The sequence below is a fragment of the Nannobrachium achirus genome (assembly GCF_963921795.1).
Source record: "Nannobrachium achirus genome assembly, chromosome: 20".
In the NCBI taxonomy this organism is placed as follows: domain Eukaryota; kingdom Metazoa; phylum Chordata; class Actinopteri; order Myctophiformes; family Myctophidae; genus Nannobrachium; species Nannobrachium achirus.
The window spans coordinates 8431822-8451264 of record NC_137827.1 but is presented as its reverse complement, the minus strand read 5'-3'; the positions used below and the strand labels follow the sequence as shown (position 1 = coordinate 8451264).

Here is a 19443-nt window from a genome sequence, read left to right as displayed (position 1 = left end):
GTTTCACAGTCACAGAGGTTTGTTGCTTAGGCTTATGTCTTAATTATTAATTGATTCGCTTGTATACCAAAATCCATAAAAAAAGTTTCTCAGTGTTCCCAGGTCAAATATTGATAATAATTGATCAAATGTGATTAATTGAGATTAATTAATAACAAAGCATGCAATTAATTATAATTCCTTTAATCGCATCCCAGAGACTCTTATTGTTCCAATAAATTGTATTCAGTTCTAAAAGTAGCTGCTAAAAAGATTTTGCGGGGTAAAAAAAGTAATATACCGGTAACTTAATAACTTAATATATTATATATTACTCTTGATTCCAAGTAATAAGTAATATAATATTATTACTTTTCCCAAGGAGTAATACGTAATAAGTAACGATTACTCTCCTAAGTAATATTGCCCAACACTGATGCCCAGTGGTTTAAGAAAAAAAATAAAAATAAAGTCATTCCCGAAGTGGGATTCGAAACCACTATGTTAGGTTTACCAGCCACCCGACGTTCCCTACTGTATCACGCCACTATCCACGACGGATGCGCTTTAGCTTTACTGAGGTTAGGATTTGGGTTAGGTTTAGGCATAGTTTTACTGAGGTTAGGGTTAGGGTTTGGGTTAGGTTTAGGGTTAGGGTTAGGCATAGTTTTACTGAGGTTAGGGTTAGGGTTTGGGTTAGGTTTAGGCATAGTTTTACTGAGGTTAAGAATTCATGTTGTCAAAGATAAAAGCAAAATAAAAGTGGACTAGTCAGCCAGGTTTCGCTAGCTCAATCAGTAGGGCAGCATTGCTCATTATCACAAAGGCCGTGGTTCGCCTCCCATTGACATGATACATGTTTGAGTAAACATGTGTTGGCGCATGTGCACTGCCGGGATGACACTGAAAGTGTCCAAATGCGTCTTCACGGGTGACACCGAAAGCGAGTCTGAAGTGTGTCAGGGGGGTGAAGCAGTGGTGAGGACGGGCTGTAGATCCATGTACTGCATATGGAGATATGCTGTGAGAACCCAAACATGCTAACTCAGTTATTCGGTATGTGAAAGTCCTATGACATCTGACATCATACACCCCTTTTATGCCCATACATGGAGATCCCTGTCTGTAGAACCATCCACACAGATATGGGCTGTCTTGGCCATCTGTCTTGGCCATATATGGATTCTGTTCGTGTGGTATGTGGCCGTGGCCGATGTGGCCTCCATATATGGGCATTCCCATATGAAGTCCTGTTAGATATGGGCTTAATATTGATGACATCAGGGAATTCCATTATGGGCATAAAAGTGATTCTGTTAGTGTGGTTTCCCTGACATCACAGCAAACCCATAGACCGTAAAAAAGTGTAGACGTCCAGACGGACGGACGGACGGACGGACGGACGGATACATGGTGTGCCGTTTCACATACTAAACTGTGACCTTCGGTCGCAATCATTTGGCTGGTGGAGTCATCATTGTGATGTCAGAACAGGTCAGCTACCGTATATCCATATCTGGAGTATTCATTACATGTGTACATGTTGTGTCCATCCTGCAGTACCAGGTCATCCGTGTCAGACCAACAATGGAGGCTGCAGTAACCTGTGTCTGCTCTCACCTGGAGGAGGCTACAAGTGTGCCTGTCAAACCTACTTCTACTTGGCCGCTGACAACAAGCAGTGCATGTCCAGCTGCACGGCCAGCCAGGTGATTCACCTCTACTTCACTTGAGTTACGCTGTATGACTTTATGTCTCATGTCTGCTGTTGATACATTACTGCTTCTAAAGGTAAGCCTGTGTCTCTCCCATCAGTTTGCTTGTAAGAACTACAAGTGCATTCCGTTGTGGTGGAAGTGTGACACGGTAGATGACTGTGGGGACCGGTCAGATGAAGACTGCTGTGAGTAGAGACTGAAAATCTACCTCAATACTTTATTATTACTGTTTACAGTGATTACAGTTATTGTTACTTTACACTCCACTGTCCTTTGACAGTTTCTGCCACCTGCATTAATATATAACTTACAAGTTGCACACACAAACATGTTCAACAGCTTATTCTAAATATCCACATAGTTTATTCATGATTGGTCAAACTATCATTGATTTAATGATTGGACAAAATAATCAATATATAGTCAGATACATTGTTTTCATGTGTAGCACCCACTAGTCATGCGGTAGTTCATAAAACATTCAGGGTTTTGTTAAGGTACTTATGTAGACTCATCCTGCAAGTTTAGTGATGATTGGTCCAACACTAACTTAACAGAGCTGGCCTCATGATATCACAGTTCTGTTCTGCTCATAACCACCTTAAAGACTGAAGACACAAAGTAATTTAAATGTCTTGAATGTTCTAGTCTGCCTGCTTGTCTGTCTATCTGTCGGTAAAACTTTGCATGCATACTCCCAGTAGGCCTGGGAAGAACCTCTGACCAAAGCTTTCAAATCGGCCTCATGGTAGCTATAACCTGGCCCTTTACATTTTGGCCTATAACACCACATCCGAACGGCGAGCGAGAGATCTGATGACAATACAGTGCGAAAAACTGTCCTGATAGGTGTCGGCATGAGCGTCGCCTTTATAAACTGCGCTGGGCACCAACCTCACCTCAGCGTTCAGATATCCACCAATAACAATAGTTGAGGAGGGGACACGGCCGTGAAACCTTGCAGAAATAGAATTAGAGACACTGTGACCTGATATTGGAGAGGTGGATGACGCTCACGGTACGTCAGGACAGACTGACTGAAACGCATACATTTGAATGACTTTTCATGGCTCACAGTGCAGATGGGGTGTACGTGTTGAACCGTAGGTCCTACAAGCAGCCTTCCTTGGCCTACTGGGAGTGGGCATTCAAAACTCATGCTGATTGGTTCAACTAGAGATTAGCTTACACATACATATACATATACATACACACACACACACACACACACACACACACAAACACGCGCGCACGCACGCACGCACGCACGCACGCACGCGCGCGCACACACACACACACACACACACACACACACACACACACACACACACGCGCACACACACACACACACAGACGGACAGATGGACAGACAGATGGTGGAGACAACAGACAATGTATCGATAGAGAGGATCCATGTTTTTTATTAGAGTGAAGCTCATTTATTTTGTTATTTTTCCCTTCAGCTCTCCAGGCTGAACAAACACACAACACAACAGGTAAACAATGATTAAAAAGTTACAAATTATTATTATAGATTATGGCACAAGAGCTTCTCTTCTAATTAGAAATCTCTCTCTCTCTCTCTCTCTCTCTCTCTCTCTCTCTCTCTCTCTCTCCAGAGTCAGTGAGGTTGGTGAATGGGACTGGTTTGTGTTCAGGCAGAGTGGAGGTGAAGTCTAATCAGTCATGGGTCTCAGTGTGTGAAGATGACTTTGACCAGCAGGATGCAGAGGTGGTCTGTAGGGAGCTTGGCTGTGGGGCTCCTTCAGTCCTCCAGGGGGCGCTCTATGGAGAAGTGAACGCTTCAATGTGGACCAAAGAGTTCCAGTGTGAAGGCAACGAGTCTGTTCTCCTGGACTGTAGAACCTCAACCTCAACTAGAAACACCTGCTCACCTGACAAGACTGTTGGACTCACCTGCTCAGGTAATAATAGTAATAACAATAAAATGTATGAAAAATAATAGTACTTTGCTTCAGTTCTTACTCTCTTGTCTCTGTACAGAATCTGTCAGGTTGGTGGGAGGAACCAGTAACTGTACTGGTACACTGGAGATGAAACACCAGGGAGAGTGGGGACCAGTGGATGCTTCTGCCTGGAACCTGAAGTCATCATCTGTAGTGTGCAGACAGCTGGACTGTGGCTCTGCTGTTTCAACACAAAGGAGTTCTGGTTCTACTGACCAACCTGTATGGAACATTACATCTTCTTGTGTTGGATCTGAGTCTTCACTGAGGGGGTGTGGAACAAAGTTGTCTTTTAATTCCACTTATAGACTGGAGGTGAACTGTTCAGGTAAGATAAACAATGACTTCAACAATAACAGTGATCTGTACAGTCTGTTATTTAATTGATCTGTCTGTCTGTCTGTCCGTGCGTGCGTGCGTGCGTGCGTGCGTGCGTGTGTGTGTGTGGTGTGTGTGTTTGTTTGTTATCTGTCTTAGTTGAAACGTCACCACTTTCTTGTCTGTTTTGCATGGAGACCTTTGATTCATGAAAATTGTAATACGCCCTCGCCACCTTTCTCTCTCTCTCTCTCTCTCTCTCTCCCCCTCTCTCTCTCTCTCTTTCTCTTTCTCTCTCTCTCTCTCTCTCTCTCTCTCTCTCTCTCTCTCTCTCTCCAGAGTCAGTGAGGTTGGTGAATGGGACTGGTTTGTGTTCAGGCAGAGTGGAGGTGAAGTCTGATCAGTCGTGGGTCTCAGTGTGTGAAGATGACTTTGACCAGCAGGATGCAGAGGTGGTCTGTAGGGAGCTTGGCTGTGGGGCTCCTTCAGTCCTCCAGGGGGCGCTCTATGGAGAAGTGAACGCTTCAATGTGGACCAAAGAGTTCCAGTGTGAAGGCAACGAGTCTGTTCTCCTGGACTGTAGAACCTCAGACTCAACTAGAAACACCTGCTCAACTGACAAGACTGTTGGACTCACCTGCTCAGGTAATGATAGTAATAACAATAAACTTTATCTGAACAGTAGTAAAACACTTTATCTGTACAGCACTTTTCCAAAAAGTATGCAAATGATTAAAAAATGATCATGGATGTGATTTATATTTCTTCTTCTTACTCTCTTGTCTCTATACAGAACCTGTGAGGTTGGTGGGAGGAACCAGTAACTGTACTGGTAGACTGGAGATGAAACACCAGGGAGACTGGAGACCAGTGGATGGTTGGTCTGTCTGGAACCTGAAGTCATCATCTGTAGTGTGTAGACAGCTGGACTGTGGATCTGCTGTTTCAACACAAAGGAGTTCTGGTTCTGGTTCTTATGTATGGAAGATTACATCTTCCTTTGTGGGATCTGAGTTTTCACTGACAGAGTGTGGAACAATGGTGTCTGATATATCATCTAAAATACTGGAGGTGATCTGTTCAGGTAACAAAAGAATTACTTCAACAATGACATTAATGTGTTATTAAATTGATCTGTCTGTCTGTCTGTCTGTCTGTCTGTCTGTCTGTCTGTCTGTCTGTCTGTCTGTCTGTCTGTCTGTCTGTCTGTCTGTCTGTCTGTCTGTCCGTTCATCACTAATCATGTGACTGAGAGATTTTCTCTCTGTGTTTGTGTGTAAAAAGTTCTTTGTTTAAACCTCATTGTCTATTTTTGCACAAAGTATTTTTATGAATGAAATATCTCTCTCTCTCTCTCTCTCTCTCTCTCTCTCTCTCTCTCTCTCTCTCTCTCTCTCCAGAGTCAGTGAGGTTGGTGAATGGGACTGGTTTGTGTTCAGGCAGAGTGGAGGTGAAGTCTGATCAGTCGTGGCTCTCAGTGTATGAAGATGACTTTGACCAGCAGGATGCAGAGGTGGTCTGTAGGGAGCTTGGCTGTGGGGCTCCTTCAGTCCTCCAGGGGGCGCTCTATGGAGAATTGAACGCTTCAATGTTGACCAAAGGGTTCCAGTGTGAAGGCAACGAGTCTGTTCTCCTGGACTGTAGAACCTCAGACTCAACTAGAAACACCTGCTCACCTGACAAGACTGTTGGACTCACCTGCTCAGGTAATAATAGTTAAAGAGTGCAATGTTCTATTCCTCCCAATAAATGGTCATTAAAAACACATTCCAAGCCACGGGGAGCCCCTTAATATTAAAACCGTACTATATCGGACTTCCTGGGGGGGGGGGGGGGGGGGGGGGGGTCTCAGCCGCTCGTCTTTTCCCGTATTTTCCCGTATTTACCGAAATAAATGATTTTCATCCAAAAATCGGCGATCGTCTAACCTTCCCTAGTCACCACTCGTGCATCGATAGCTCATGGCTGGTCTGACATGAAGCAGAAGTGATGTCATGGCCCTTTCCTTCTCCAAGGCACCTTCCCCCATTCGGTTACTGTCTGTACATGAGTGCTTCTACTGCAGCCGTGCTGGGGGCTATGCTAGCGAAACTTTTCAGTTCTACTCTTGAGTCACACGTGGATTATTTGAGGGGACATTTACGTGAACGGATCGCGCACGCGAAACGCACAGGGACATGATGCGTCAGCCGAATCTCCCACTCTAAGCCAATGCAGATTGAGAATTTCACTGGGAACTGGGGTGAGTAAAACAACCCGGATCGCGGCATGATAATGGGGGATGAAGACCACGTGATATAGCACTGGATGTCTGGTAAAATGAATGCGGTTCAGATCATAATATAATAATAGAAATTTCACGGCTAATCTACCAACAACCATTCTATTTCGGACGGCAAAGAGTTAAGTAATATTATATAAAGATCAAATTGGCTAAAACACGATGATCAGGTATTATGGTTATACTAGGAGGAAGATTTGTTTCCAAAAAAGTGTAAAGTAAGTGTTAAAATTGTGTTTTTATGTGGCCACACCCACCAGTTCAGTAAGTATGCCTGGTTGTCAGTAGGGTTGTTACGATACAATTACCTTCCTTGCCGATACGATATCCGATATCCAAATTCTGCTTATCAACCGATACCGATACAGATACCAGAAAGCCACCGACCGGAAGTCAAGGGTTGACGTTCCTCTACTTGACACATGCTATGCTTTGACTGTTCACTATCTGCTTGTTACAGTCTCTCTTCACATGTCTCGTCGGTCAGACAGTCACAGGGACTATAGTATTGAACCATGGCACACGCAACATGCAGGCGTTTTTATGTATGTATAAAGAGTTAAATAGTCGCAACGTTTTATTTTTTATTTTTTTTATCCTACTGGAAAAGAACACTTAATTAGCTTTGACTGTGTGTGTGTGTGTGTGTGTGTGTGTGTGTGTGTGTGTGTGTGTGTGTGTGTGTGTGTGTGTGTGTGTGTGTGTGTGTGTGTGTGTGTGTGTGTGTGTGTGTGTGTGTCTGTCTGTCTGTCTGTCTGTCTGTCTGTCTGTCTGTCTGTGTGTGTTAGAGAGAGAGAGAGAGAGAGAGAGAAAGAGATAGAGAAGGAGAGAGGGCGACGCTGCGCTGCTGTTGGTGTTTTTTAGACAGATATCTTGGGTTGTTTATACAGCTAACTAAAGACTGTTGTGTCCAGACTCCTCACACAAACGTGCACTTGTACATTTGAGCCACAATAAAGCAAACTCCACATGGCCAACGTTGCCTTTACTTGCCAAAGTGTCAACTCCTTACCCCTGTATTCAGGGGTGTCACACCACATTCTGGGTCCTTGGTTTCAAGGCCCCCCACCTAGGGCCCAAGTAACCCAGTCCCACTCTCCCCTCTCTTGTGACGCCCCTGCCTGTATTGGATCGGTGGATAGACTGGCACACTCGCTGATTCCGATATGACCAAATAAGGCCATATCGGGCACTTTCCCGAAACCGGTATCTCTAGTTGTCAGGTGGGTGGTGACCCAGCTGAAGTTAGCCACACCCACAGTGTTGGGTGTATGGTAAAAGGGGAGGGGATTTGTTTATGATGTCATTAAATCTATGTTTTGTTTTGTTTTGTTTTTTTGTTTTTAGTTTTTTTTGACTGGGCCTTTTTTCAGTGGCTTTCAGCTTTCAGAAAGACATTTTAAATACACAGGGAAGGCAAATTTGCACATTATAACCACACCCGGTGATGTTAACTTCATAGACACAACCTCTTTAACTTTACAGTATGTTAACCCATTACAAAGACTTTTGCAGTGGCTATTCAAAAATAGCAGTTATACAAGCTCAGAGTGTGTCACTTCGTGCCGTGCTGTGAGCTTGTAGGTCTGCTATTTCTGAAAATCTTGAAAGTTTGAGAACTGGAACGTAAATGAAATGCTCCTCTGTGCAGACCCTGTCAGGTTGGTGGGAGGAACCAGTAACTGTACTGGTACACTGGAGATGAAACACCAAGGAGATTGGGGACTAGAGTGGAGACCAGTGGATGATTCTGACTGGACCCTGAAGTCATCATCTGTAGTGTGCAGACAGCTGGACTGTGGCTCTGCTGTTTCAACCAAAAGGAGTTCTGGTTCTACAAATCAACCTTTATTGAGGATTGTATCTTCATGTGTTGGATTTGAATCTTCTCTGAAGGCGTGTGTAACAACAATGACTTATACTTATACTTCAACTCACAGACTGGAGGTGGTCTGTTCAGGTAACATAAACAATGACTCTGTCTGTCTGTCTGTCTGTCTGTCTGTCTGTCTGTCTGTCTGTCTGTCTGTCTCTTTCTCTCTCTCTCTGATCCAAATCTGAGAAGTGTCTGCAATGTATCAGCCTGAGCCTTACCTGAGACCCAACACCAAGTCAGTATGATCTCTCTCTGATGTGTGCAGCCACGCAAAGTTGATACACACACTATAGTATGTTCGGGTACACACAAACACAGACAGAACACACATATGCTACTGAGAGTTCAACTTGATATAGTTTCAACATAATAACTACAAGCATCACCTACAAAAATGCTCACACATGGTTAGGCAACCGAGTCCTGACTGTCCATTACAGAGACACATGAGCAATAACTTTCCATGCCATAGATAATAATCCAGCAGCAAATAAGTAAATAAACAAGTGCCACAAACACAAATGCAAAAGCATATTCAGTGACTGTACATTGAGACAAAGAGGCATAAGCATGCCATGAAGAACAAAGCCATGATACTGGTCCAGGAGTAGGGATGGGGCCCGAAAACCGGGTCCATTACAAACCCGGTTCTGAATTTATCGAGACCCGAGTATCAATAAGCTTCTGCTTGTCGAGCCTGTTATCGGGTAGGCTAAGCGTCATAACGTCACGTCGGGGACGGGAGGTAGGCTACATTGCGAAAATAGCAGATCTACAAGCTCACAACGCGGTGCGAGCAGACGCTGCGTGAGCTTGTTGATTGGGTATTTTTTTGTTGCATGACGCCGTCGTACTAAGCGTTCTAAATTACACTTTTAAAGTGACAGTACACATTTAGTTTCTTCAGATATTTTCCAAAAATAAAAAGGTTACTTGCCTTCTGTCTTCTTCTTAAAACAAAGAAAAGATAATGGAAAAAATAGATATGCATTACTGTAAGAAAAGAAAAAAGACATGGAAATGTCAGCCTATAGTTTATATTATATTCCTAAATATACAATTTATATTAGTTTTACAGTAGGCTAGTTTTAATAATGTATGAATAGTACTGTAAAACTATACTATATACATATACTATATATAATATATTTAATAAAGCTTCAGAATTGATAGTGTCTCATGTCTTTCCACAAAATAACAGAAAAAGCTCAATAGTGGGCTCGATAAAAGCCCGGTTCGATAAGCATGATCGATAAGGTGCTTATTATCAATAAAGATTAACGAGCTCCATCCCTAGTAACAACAACAAACGTCATAATAACAATAAGAATAACCACAATACTAATCAAAATAACCAGAATAATAATCATAATACTAATAAAAACGTTGACAACGACTTTCTTTAATGTGAAGAAGAATGTTTCAAATATCATATCCCTAAAAATATAAATATTCATTAAATTGTTTAGGCCTACATGTGTTGTTTGGGCATCATTTACTGTTTATTTTGCATCATAATAGCTGAGGACATTGTTTTATCACCCAGCAACAGATTTTCTCACCCATCAACAGGATTCAGATGAGATGAGAGTTACTAACATAATGCAGAAGTTTTCTCTTTCGTTGTCAATGAAAGGAGATCAATGAGTCTGAGCCATGATGATGATAAAAAATAATAACAACATTGTGTTTGTGTTTGTGTGTGTGTGTGTGTGTGTGTGTGTGTGTGTGTGTGTGTGTGTGTGTGTGTGTGTGTGTGTGTGTGTGTGTGTGTGTGTGTGTGGTGGTGGTCTCTCTCTCTATCTCTCCAGAGTCAGTGAGGTTGGTGAATGGGACTGGTTTGTGTTCAGGCAGAGTGGAGGTGAAGTCTAATCAGTCGTGGCTCTCAGTGTGTGAAGATGACTTTGACCAGCAGGATGCAGAGGTGGTCTGTAGGCAGCTTGGCTGTGGGGCTCCTTCAGTCCTCCAGGGGGCGCTCTATGGAGAAGTGAACACTTCAGTGTGGACCAAAGAGTTCCAGTGTGAAGGCAACGAGTCTGTTCTCCTGGACTGTAGAACCTCAACCTCAACTAGAAACACCTGCTCATCTGACAAGACTGTTGGAGTTACCTGCTCAGGTGAAATTAATAATAATCATAACAGCAATCTCAGGTAAAAGCCTTCTGGTACTTGTTGTTCTTCATGTTATTCAACTTTTCCTTGCATTTGAAAGTGCTGGTACATTCTTCCCATGAAGTCAACATGTAGTATCCAGGCACTGTCTTACTCAGGGCCTGTAGTGTCAGTTAGTTTGAACACATGCATTGTGCTGTTATGCATGCCAGTGCCGCCTGATTATGGTTCCCACTTGGAAAGATGGATGGAAACGGTATAGAGCGCTCGTTTTCACCAGCGTCAGCGTTAGAGTTGGGGTTAGTGTTAGGGTTAAGGTTAGGTTTCGGTTTTGGTGCACTTCTGCGCGGCCCAAGTGACTACAATGGAGTGCACCCTACCTCTGGTTTAGCCAATCACAAGCTTCAAAAATGAGTCCGGGGCGTGGTTATCCATCTTTCCCAGTGGGATCCATAATCACGTGCCAGTGCCATGGTTGATGTACATGGAGAGAGTTTGATCCTGCTGGCTTGGTAGAGGAGGATAATTTACCGTCACATTTGTTGAAGTTAAGTCAAAGGACCACACACCACTGCTTTCATGCACGGGGGAGAGGACAGACTTCAGTGAAGACTTATGAGGGGGGGGGGGGGGGGGGGGGGGTGGCCTGTAGCCTTGGATAAAGGCGTTTTATAAATGAATCTTTTTTTTGTCTTGTGTTTTCTCTGCACAGAGCCTGATGACGTCAGTTTGGTGGCAGGAACCAGTAACTGTACTGGTGTACTGGAGGTGAAACACCAGGGAGACTGGAGACCAGTGGACTTTATTTATGGCTGGAACCTGAAGTCATCATCTGTAGTGTGCAGACAGCTGGACTGTGGCTCTGCTGTTTCAACACAAAGGACTTCTGGTTCTACAGTTCAACCAGTATGGAAGATTCCATCTTCCTGTCTTGGAAGTGAATCTTCAGTGAAGGAGTGTGGAACAAAGTCATCTCATAACTCCACTGAGACACTGGAGGTGTTCTGTTTGGGTAAAACATTTACTCAATGACTTAAAAAACTTTGAGCTCTTGCAAGAATTATCTTTAACTACATAAATGTTGAACTTTCTCTCTCTCTCTCTCTCTCTCTCTCTCTCTCTCTCTCTCTCTCTCTCTCTCTCTCCAGAGTCAGTGAGGTTGGTGAATGGGACCAGTTTGTGTTCAGGCAGAGTGGAGGTGAAGTCTAATCAGTCGTGGGTCACAGTGTGTGAAGATGACTTTGACCAGCAAGATGCAGAGGTGGTCTGTAGGGAGCTTGGCTGTGGGGCTCCTTCAGTCCTCCAGGGGGCGCTCTATGGAGAAGTGAACGCTTCAATGTGGACCGAAGAGTTCCAGTGTGAAGGCAACGAGTCTGTTCTCCTGGACTGTAGAACCTCAGACTCAACTAGAAACACCTGCTCACCTGACAAGGCTGTTGGACTCACCTGCTCAGGTAATCATAATCCGTAATAATCATAATGTGCGGTCTTGGGAGTGATAACGCGTTGTTCACACTCACCATGTGTTAAACACAGTGTAGGCAGAGGGAATAGATAATCATCATCTGTTAACAGAACACCATCCATTTACATGGAGGCAGAACTGCAACTGAACGTTTTGAGCTCACAAGACATCTCTGGTCTAAATGGCTTGTTTCTCTCTTGTCTCTACACAGAGCCTGATGATGTCAGGTTGGTGGGAGGAACCAGTAACTGTACTGGTATACTGGAGATGAAACACCAGGGAGACTGGAGACCAGTGGATGGTCAGTCTGACTGGAACCTGAAGTCATCATCTGTAGTGTGCAGACAGCTGGACTGTGGCTCTGATGTTTCAACACAAAGGAGTTCTGGTTCTACACTTCAACCTGTATGGTGGATTACAACTGAATGTGTTGGATCTGAGTCTTCACTAAGGGAGTGTGGAACAAAGATGTCTCTTAATTCCACTGTCAGATTGGAGGTGATCTGTTCAGGTAACTGTCTGTCTGTCTGTGTCTGTCGGTCTTTCTGTCAAGCTAATGAACTACTTGCCTAATTACTGTAGGTAGTGATTCACTTAAGTTTCAGTTTTCATGTAGGTGACACACGGGGGCCTTCCTCCAGTCACGTGGGGGCAATCAAGGCCCAGCGTTTAAGGCCCACCCCCATTCGACCAAGATTGGAGGAAGGCCCCACTCTATCATTGCTTTTTTCTCCTCACAGGAGATAAGGCTGAAGTCCAAATATGGACCAAACACTATAGTAACTAGTTCTATTAGAACATAGACCCATTTTGTTATTATTTGAATTAAATGAAAACCCTTACCCTGCCTTTAACCTACCTATCTACATCAATAACTACTAAAAAGCACACTCACAATGTACTACTATGCTTGTTTTCTTTTGCAGAAATATGTTTGTGACATTGTCATAGTGAGGACAGTCTAGATAGAAGGAATTGAGTCATTTATGTACAGCTGGTCTCTGGTCTGTTTCTATTGAACACAGTGTGTCCTCTTTGTCTGGACAGCTGGTCTCAGGTCTGACTGTTCATTGAGTCTGTATGTTGTAAAGGATGTCCTCAGTTTAGGATCAGACACAATGGTGAAGTTGAACACAGAAACTGACTTTCTGTGTTTAATTTGACGTCTTGTTACCACTTTACAATATGTTGGATCTCTAATTTTAGTTCAATCTCATTGGCTACTTATTTAATTTTAAATATGCTGTATCATCCAACCTTTTGTTACAGATCTGCTGTTTAAGCCAAACATCAGCGTATCCCCCACTATAAATGGGGTTTCTGGGGGGCAGCAGCAGGGGCAGCAGGTGTGGGAAGGTTCCAACTTCACCGTCAGCTGTTACATCCAGCCACAGCATGCAGGAGGCCTCTTCCACCTCACCTTCACTGGATCCAACACAACACACAACCACACCCAGCCAGCTGTCAATCACTCTGCCAACTTCCTGTATTCTGAAGCAGACCACACCCACCAAGGGAATTACAGCTGTGCTTATCACATCGATGTCGTTATAAATCACACCAATGTGTTTTCTCATCATTTCTCCTCTGAGAGCGAGATCCTCTCTCTCACGGTCACAGGTAAACCTCCGTGAAATTACTTTTCTACTCACAATATGAAACTCAACCAGGACATAATATCAAATAAATGTTGTCTTACATGATACAAGTGATGTTTTTATTCCAACATATTTCTCTCACAGTTCCTCGTCTGACATCTGACATCAGAGTTAGAGTCAGACTTACAGTCTCAGTGGTGTTGGTGCTGTTGATGTTGGTGGTGTTGTTAATATACGCCCTCTATCGTCTCTGGAAGGTAATACATCTTTATTCAATACAAGACTGGAATGTAAATGACAGTTAAAACAGAGTTCAATTGTCTTCATACAACAAACAATAGAGAGATAGGAGGATTCTCAACCACAGTGACGCACATGGCCAATAAAATACTTTTTTTTTTCAGGTCACTGTTTGGATTTGCATAGTGAAATCCTTCCTGGGTATTGTTTGTGAACATTAATCATTGAACTACCTTAACGGGCCACCGGTTTATAAATATGAGTCATGCTTTTATTTGTATTGGTTTGATTGGCCACGTTTCTTCTTCTTCTTCTTCTTCCTCTTCCTCTTTCTAGGGACACATACTGTTTTTATTTAAGCAAACCAGATGTGATTGAGTGACCTAATGTCGGGTGTTTCTATGTTTCTCCAGGCCATCACAAGACACAATGCAGGAGAGGGAAACATTGCTAGGGTTCATTATAATGTAAGAAGGGAGAACGTTGAGATAGTTTATTATGATGATGTTGGTCCTGATGCTGAAGATGAACCCAGTGAAGAGGAAGACTACCATCTGTATGAGGAGATAGATGAACAAAGAGTTGCTGAAGAGGCAGAATATCAGTATGAGGAGATAGATGAACAAGCAGTTGTTGAAGCTGGTCCTAGTTAAGAGACCACCAGTATGAGGAGATAGATGATGATGATGATGATGATGAACAAAGAGTTGCTGAAGCTGGTCCTAGTTAAGAGACCACCAGTATGAGGAGATAGATGATGATGATGATGATGATGAACAAAGAGTTGCTGAAGCTGGTCCTAGTTAAGAGACCACCAGTATGAGGAGATAGATGATGATGATGATGATGATGAACAAAGAGTTGCTGAAGCTGGACCCGGTGAAGAGACAGGAGTCCAGGAAACAGAGTTGTAATGCCTCATTCACACATGCAGCTTCAGCTCTAAGGACTGGACTCATGTTTCAATGCAATGTCCACGCACACGAGTGTTTCCTGCTTTCCCGGACACCACAACGCTAGACAATAAAAAGCATGGCTTCAAAATGGATAAAAGCTGAACTTTGATGCTATTTTGAGGCTAGTGAACTACAGTAGCATCCAGCAAATCACTGCCCCCCTCTTCCCCCATTTCTCCTCTCATTACAGAGACAGAACAATGTTCTCTGGTCTGTGGAAGAAGCGGTGAACACATTAAAACCTGGAAATATGTCTCCACATTTTTTTTTTTTTTTTACTTATCATTTTGCTGCTTCTTACTTTGAAGGGATGAATTTTCCTTGCTGCCGTGCTGCTTCCTCCATAGGTTTTTGCGCCGATGGATTTTCACTTTACTTTCTTCAACGTTTACCCCATCTAGTTACGTGTGTAAACATGAAGGTGTCATGGCCGCCACCATCCGAGCGCAGACTGTGCTGTAAACACGCCAGCCTTGGGATCAAAATGTATTTTTTTGAGTAAACAAAGTCTCTTTATGGGAAGATCAATGGATTTGCTATGGAAGAGCTTCACTTCGCTGCACGCCCAACGTGCGTTGTAAACAAATCGCGGACATTACCGATGCGGAATGTACAGCCGAGTACAGTAAGTAATAATACTTTTAATGTATTTACAGTAACAGTGACGAGGTGGTTTGTCAACGGCATCATGATATTAACCCTTTCATTGACGAGCTGACATGTCAACGGCAGCATAAGTGTTAATGTGTGTACATAGAATGATATATTATATTATTCCCTATCGAATCTCTTAGTTTCACCAACATTGTTCCTCTGAAGCAGTTTGTTTCATCTTACGTATTGAGATTATACAAATCAATAGTGGCACTTCTTTCAGTTATGATCATAGTGTAAATAAAAGGGTTTTGTTTAAGATGATTTGTGAGCCCTTAATATATAAAGCTTTTTTCCTTTTTTAATATATATTTAGTATTATTGTTCTTGTTGTGTTGTATTGCGTTATATAGGCCTATGTGTAAACCCTCTAGGGGGGGCAGGTGGGTGAAGTAGGGTCAGGGGTTTTAATAACAAATAAACCCTCTTGATTCTTCTATTTTGAACCTCATGTAACTTATTGTTTTGAAATTGAACTGAAAGTTGTTAAGGTCCATTATGGAAGAGTCTATAGGACCATGAAATATCCTTTGTTTTCTAAAGTCACAAGTTAAACAGTTGAACTGATGACATTATGTAACATTTATTTCTTTGTATGTTGAGAAATAAAAACAAAAGTCCTTGATGGAAATGAAAGATTGTTCTCTCCTCAATGTGATGTGTGTAATAGAGGAAGCTGTCATTTGTTAACACAAACACATCCAACAGCCTTTCAATGGTTTCATACCAGCAGCAGGAGACACACAACAAGCGTGTGACAGTTGAACATATTCAACGGGATGTATTAGTGTTTGATCAAGATCATTTGTGAGTCAGTCCCATGTTTGAGTCTTTTCTCCACTGACTCCTATTGCCTTATAAAGCAGAGGTGTGAGATGATTAGACTGTGGAACCGCCTGACCCAACTGCCAGAAGGGAGGCTTACAAAAATTGTATTTAATTGGAATAGAACAGGTAACTATCCATGGATAAGAGAAGTTTCTTTAATTTTTTCAATTTCTGATTTAAATTTATATTTCATGAATAATCTCCAATGTAATATAAATACGGTTAAATATAAATTGTCAATATTACACCAGGATCAATGGAGGGTGGATACCTGTAAAAAAGCAAAGTTAAGAAATTATATTCAATTTAAAGATGACTATATAACGGAATCCTATGTTTTATTTAACTTAAAGAGAGGACAGCGGTCCCTCTGTGCCCAGTTGAGAACTGGTGCATTACCTCTGGCAGTTGAGGTGGGTAGGTATACTGGTATTCCTGAGGAGCAACGTTTGTGTGTTCTTTGTGATCTGGGAGTTGTGGAGGATGAGTTTCATTTTGTTTTTCACTGTCCGCTGTATCATGTCTTGAGAAATGTCTTATTTGAAAAAATGCAAGCCAAGAATCCAGATTTGTTTTGGATGTCTGAATGTTCCATGATACGCTGGCTGTTCACTAAGGAAGTTTTTGTTTTAGCAAAATTCATAGAGAAGGCATGGCAGTTGCGTTGGAGAACATTGTATCCGTAAATAACGGCATGGACAATCATTACGTTTTTCTTTTGCATGTTTATGGTTTATCTTGGTGTATGTATGTACTATGTTTGTGAGTGTCTTGTAAGCCCGTACGGGCTGGGCATCGTTTGGTGCAGGACACTTTAATAAAAACCTCTATCTATCTATCTATCTACCTATAGGCTCCATCACAGCTGTAGGTTTAAACTACAATTTCACAGTGCACTATCGCTCAGTGTGTTGTGAGCTTGTAGATCGGCTATTCTCATCGAATGTTCACCCCAGAATAGGGACACCACAGTTCATGAGGCTAATTTGTGTTCACATTAGTCTAGAGTCTGCTCCTGTGGAGTGTTTTACTAGTGTCATCAGTTGACTTCTTGATCCTCAAAAAGATATAAACATGTTAGATAGATACCTTTATTATCCCAAGGGGGATAACTACCGTTGTTCCCTGTTGAGCATTTCACAGCACATTTCCTGGGGCACACATGTTATGCATGTCTTATTTTTTTCACTCTAAAAAAAAAACGCCTGCAATGTAGTGCATTTTTATTTTGTTTATTTTCTGTTTATCTCGTTGCTGAGTGAGGTCAGCAGACAAAGTGACGTGAGTGAGATGTAAAAACCTGGGTGAAATGTGCCAATCTCAACAGGAAACAACGGTAGATGTTCTTTCAGTTAGAAAATGATGAGAATGTTGGGGATGATGGCCATTGAGGTCCCCGTAATTGCTGGACTTTAAGCCACACCTGAATATAAGCCGCACCAGCTAAATGTATTAAAACCAACGTATACATATACAGGCCACACTTGACTACAAGCCGCAGGTGTCCTTCCTGCTTCCTCACTTCACACTGACGGGTCAACAGGGAGGACGTAGGCGCCTGTTTCACCTGTCTGTCCAACCACCTGCTGGGTCCAGTGGAGTCCGAGCCATTGGCCTTTCCTGTTCATTATCCAACAGAGGCGGTGAGTCTAGCGGTGACACCTGCATGGTGCATCACAGAAGGGGACAATGTGACGCTGAAGTGCCATGGAGACGGAAATCCTCCTCCCAGTAGCTACAACTTCCACCTCAAGGACCAGACGGTTTTAGTGGAGAATTCTGACAGTTACACCTTGACGGCCGTCACACGAGACAACGATGGAGAGTACAAGTGTTCGCTGGTTGACAACGAGGAAATGGAAGCTTCACAGAGCATTGCTGTTAGCTATTTGGACCTGAGACTGAGCCCCACAGGGAAGGTTGTGAAGACGGTAACGGAGCCCCTGGTGGTGAAGATGGAGATGACTGCTTCAGGCCATGCCAAAGTGTCCTGGACCAAGGACGGTGAGAAGACAGAAGCACCCCAGTTCAGAAAGCTGACCTACGCACATGCAGGCATGTATGAATGTGAAGTCTCCATGGCCGGCCTAACACGTCACCAGTCCTTTAAACTGGTGGTTGAAGGCTCGCCAGTGATCACCAGTCTGACCCAAAACGGTGCCCAGCTGGCCTGCGAGGCAGAAGGAGTGCCCGAACCCGTCTTCAGGTGGAACGTCAACGCCACAAGCGAGTACAGCTCCTACGACACAAAGAACGGCAGGGCCACCAACAAGATCACCGTGGACCCCAGAGTAAACCTAACCTCTGTTACTTGCAGTGCGAGCAACGAGCTGGGAAAGGCTTTCAGGACCATCCCTGTGTCCTCCTTTGATGACACTGTCAGGCTCATAGCTGTCAGCGTGGTGCTGGGAGGGTTGCTCATGGCTGTGCCTCTAGTTGCTGTCCTGGGTCTGCTCTACTGGCTCCTCATGAAGAACAGAAGATCCAGGACCATCCCATGTGGAGGTCGGGGTCCGTGTAGAAACAACGAGGCTCCTGTGTGCATCTGGGACGTGTGACCAGCCAGTGATCAGTCATACAGTGTTGGGACACATGGTGATGGGGACAATTTAGTATTATTATTTTAAAAGAATTTCAGAAAAAAATCCATACATTGCATAAAAAAAATAAAAAAAGATTGTCGGACTACCTTGTATCTCCATATTTCAATGTTTAATTATCGTCATGCCTACAGTGTAATACTACAGTGTCAAACAAAAGTAACAAAAATAGCTGATCTACAAGCTCACAATGCTTTGAGAAGTGACACGTTATTGTGAGCTTGTGGATCCATTTTATTTTTACTTTATTAATTTTTATTTATTGAATATTTCCCATTCTTTACTTATTGAAGTCATATGAAATAAATAATGCCCATCCTCAGTAAGGGCCATGAGGATATTGCAAATGCAAATAATTGTCAAAATACTAAGATGTTAAAGATAAGATATTATTTGAGTCTTAAGGCATATAAGGCCAGGGATCCTTTTAAGTGGTCAGATCCCACTCCCTAATATATATAATGCATTCATATCTATACTATAATTTTGCGAATGTCTGAGTGAGTGAGTGTCTGTCTGTCTGTCTCAGCGTTTCTCCTCGGTGGCTGGAGCAATTGATCTGAAATCGCATCACCATCAGCATATGAACACACCTGACATAACTGTGAAGCCCGTTTGTCACTTTCACAAATCGTATGCTGTATAATAGCATTTTTAGTGTGGTGTGTGCAGGCGGGCAGGCGGGCGGGGGGGTTCTGGCCCTGTTACAGATGTTGTCCAAAATCATGCAGATCGGTACACAGTATCTCTGTAGCCGTAAAAATGGAACGGGTATTTCTTACATTGATGCTCCTACATATTAGCATGCAAGCACCAGTTAAAGTTACTTTCCATCCCTCATATACTGTGTG

At 43.0% G+C, this 19443-nt stretch overlaps 1 protein-coding gene across 1 annotated transcript; it reads left to right on the top strand.

The window, feature by feature from the left end:
- Positions 1-14936: 14936 nt before the first annotated feature.
- On the top strand, positions 14937-18550 carry LOC308305902 (CD166 antigen homolog; the record flags this gene model as incomplete). Its single annotated transcript, XM_080750798.1, has 2 exons — positions 14937-14968; positions 17536-18550. The coding sequence occupies 2 exons, from the start codon at positions 14937-14939 to the stop codon at positions 18548-18550; spliced, it is 1047 nt and encodes a 348-aa protein (XP_080606924.1).
- Positions 18551-19443: the final 893 nt, after the last annotated feature.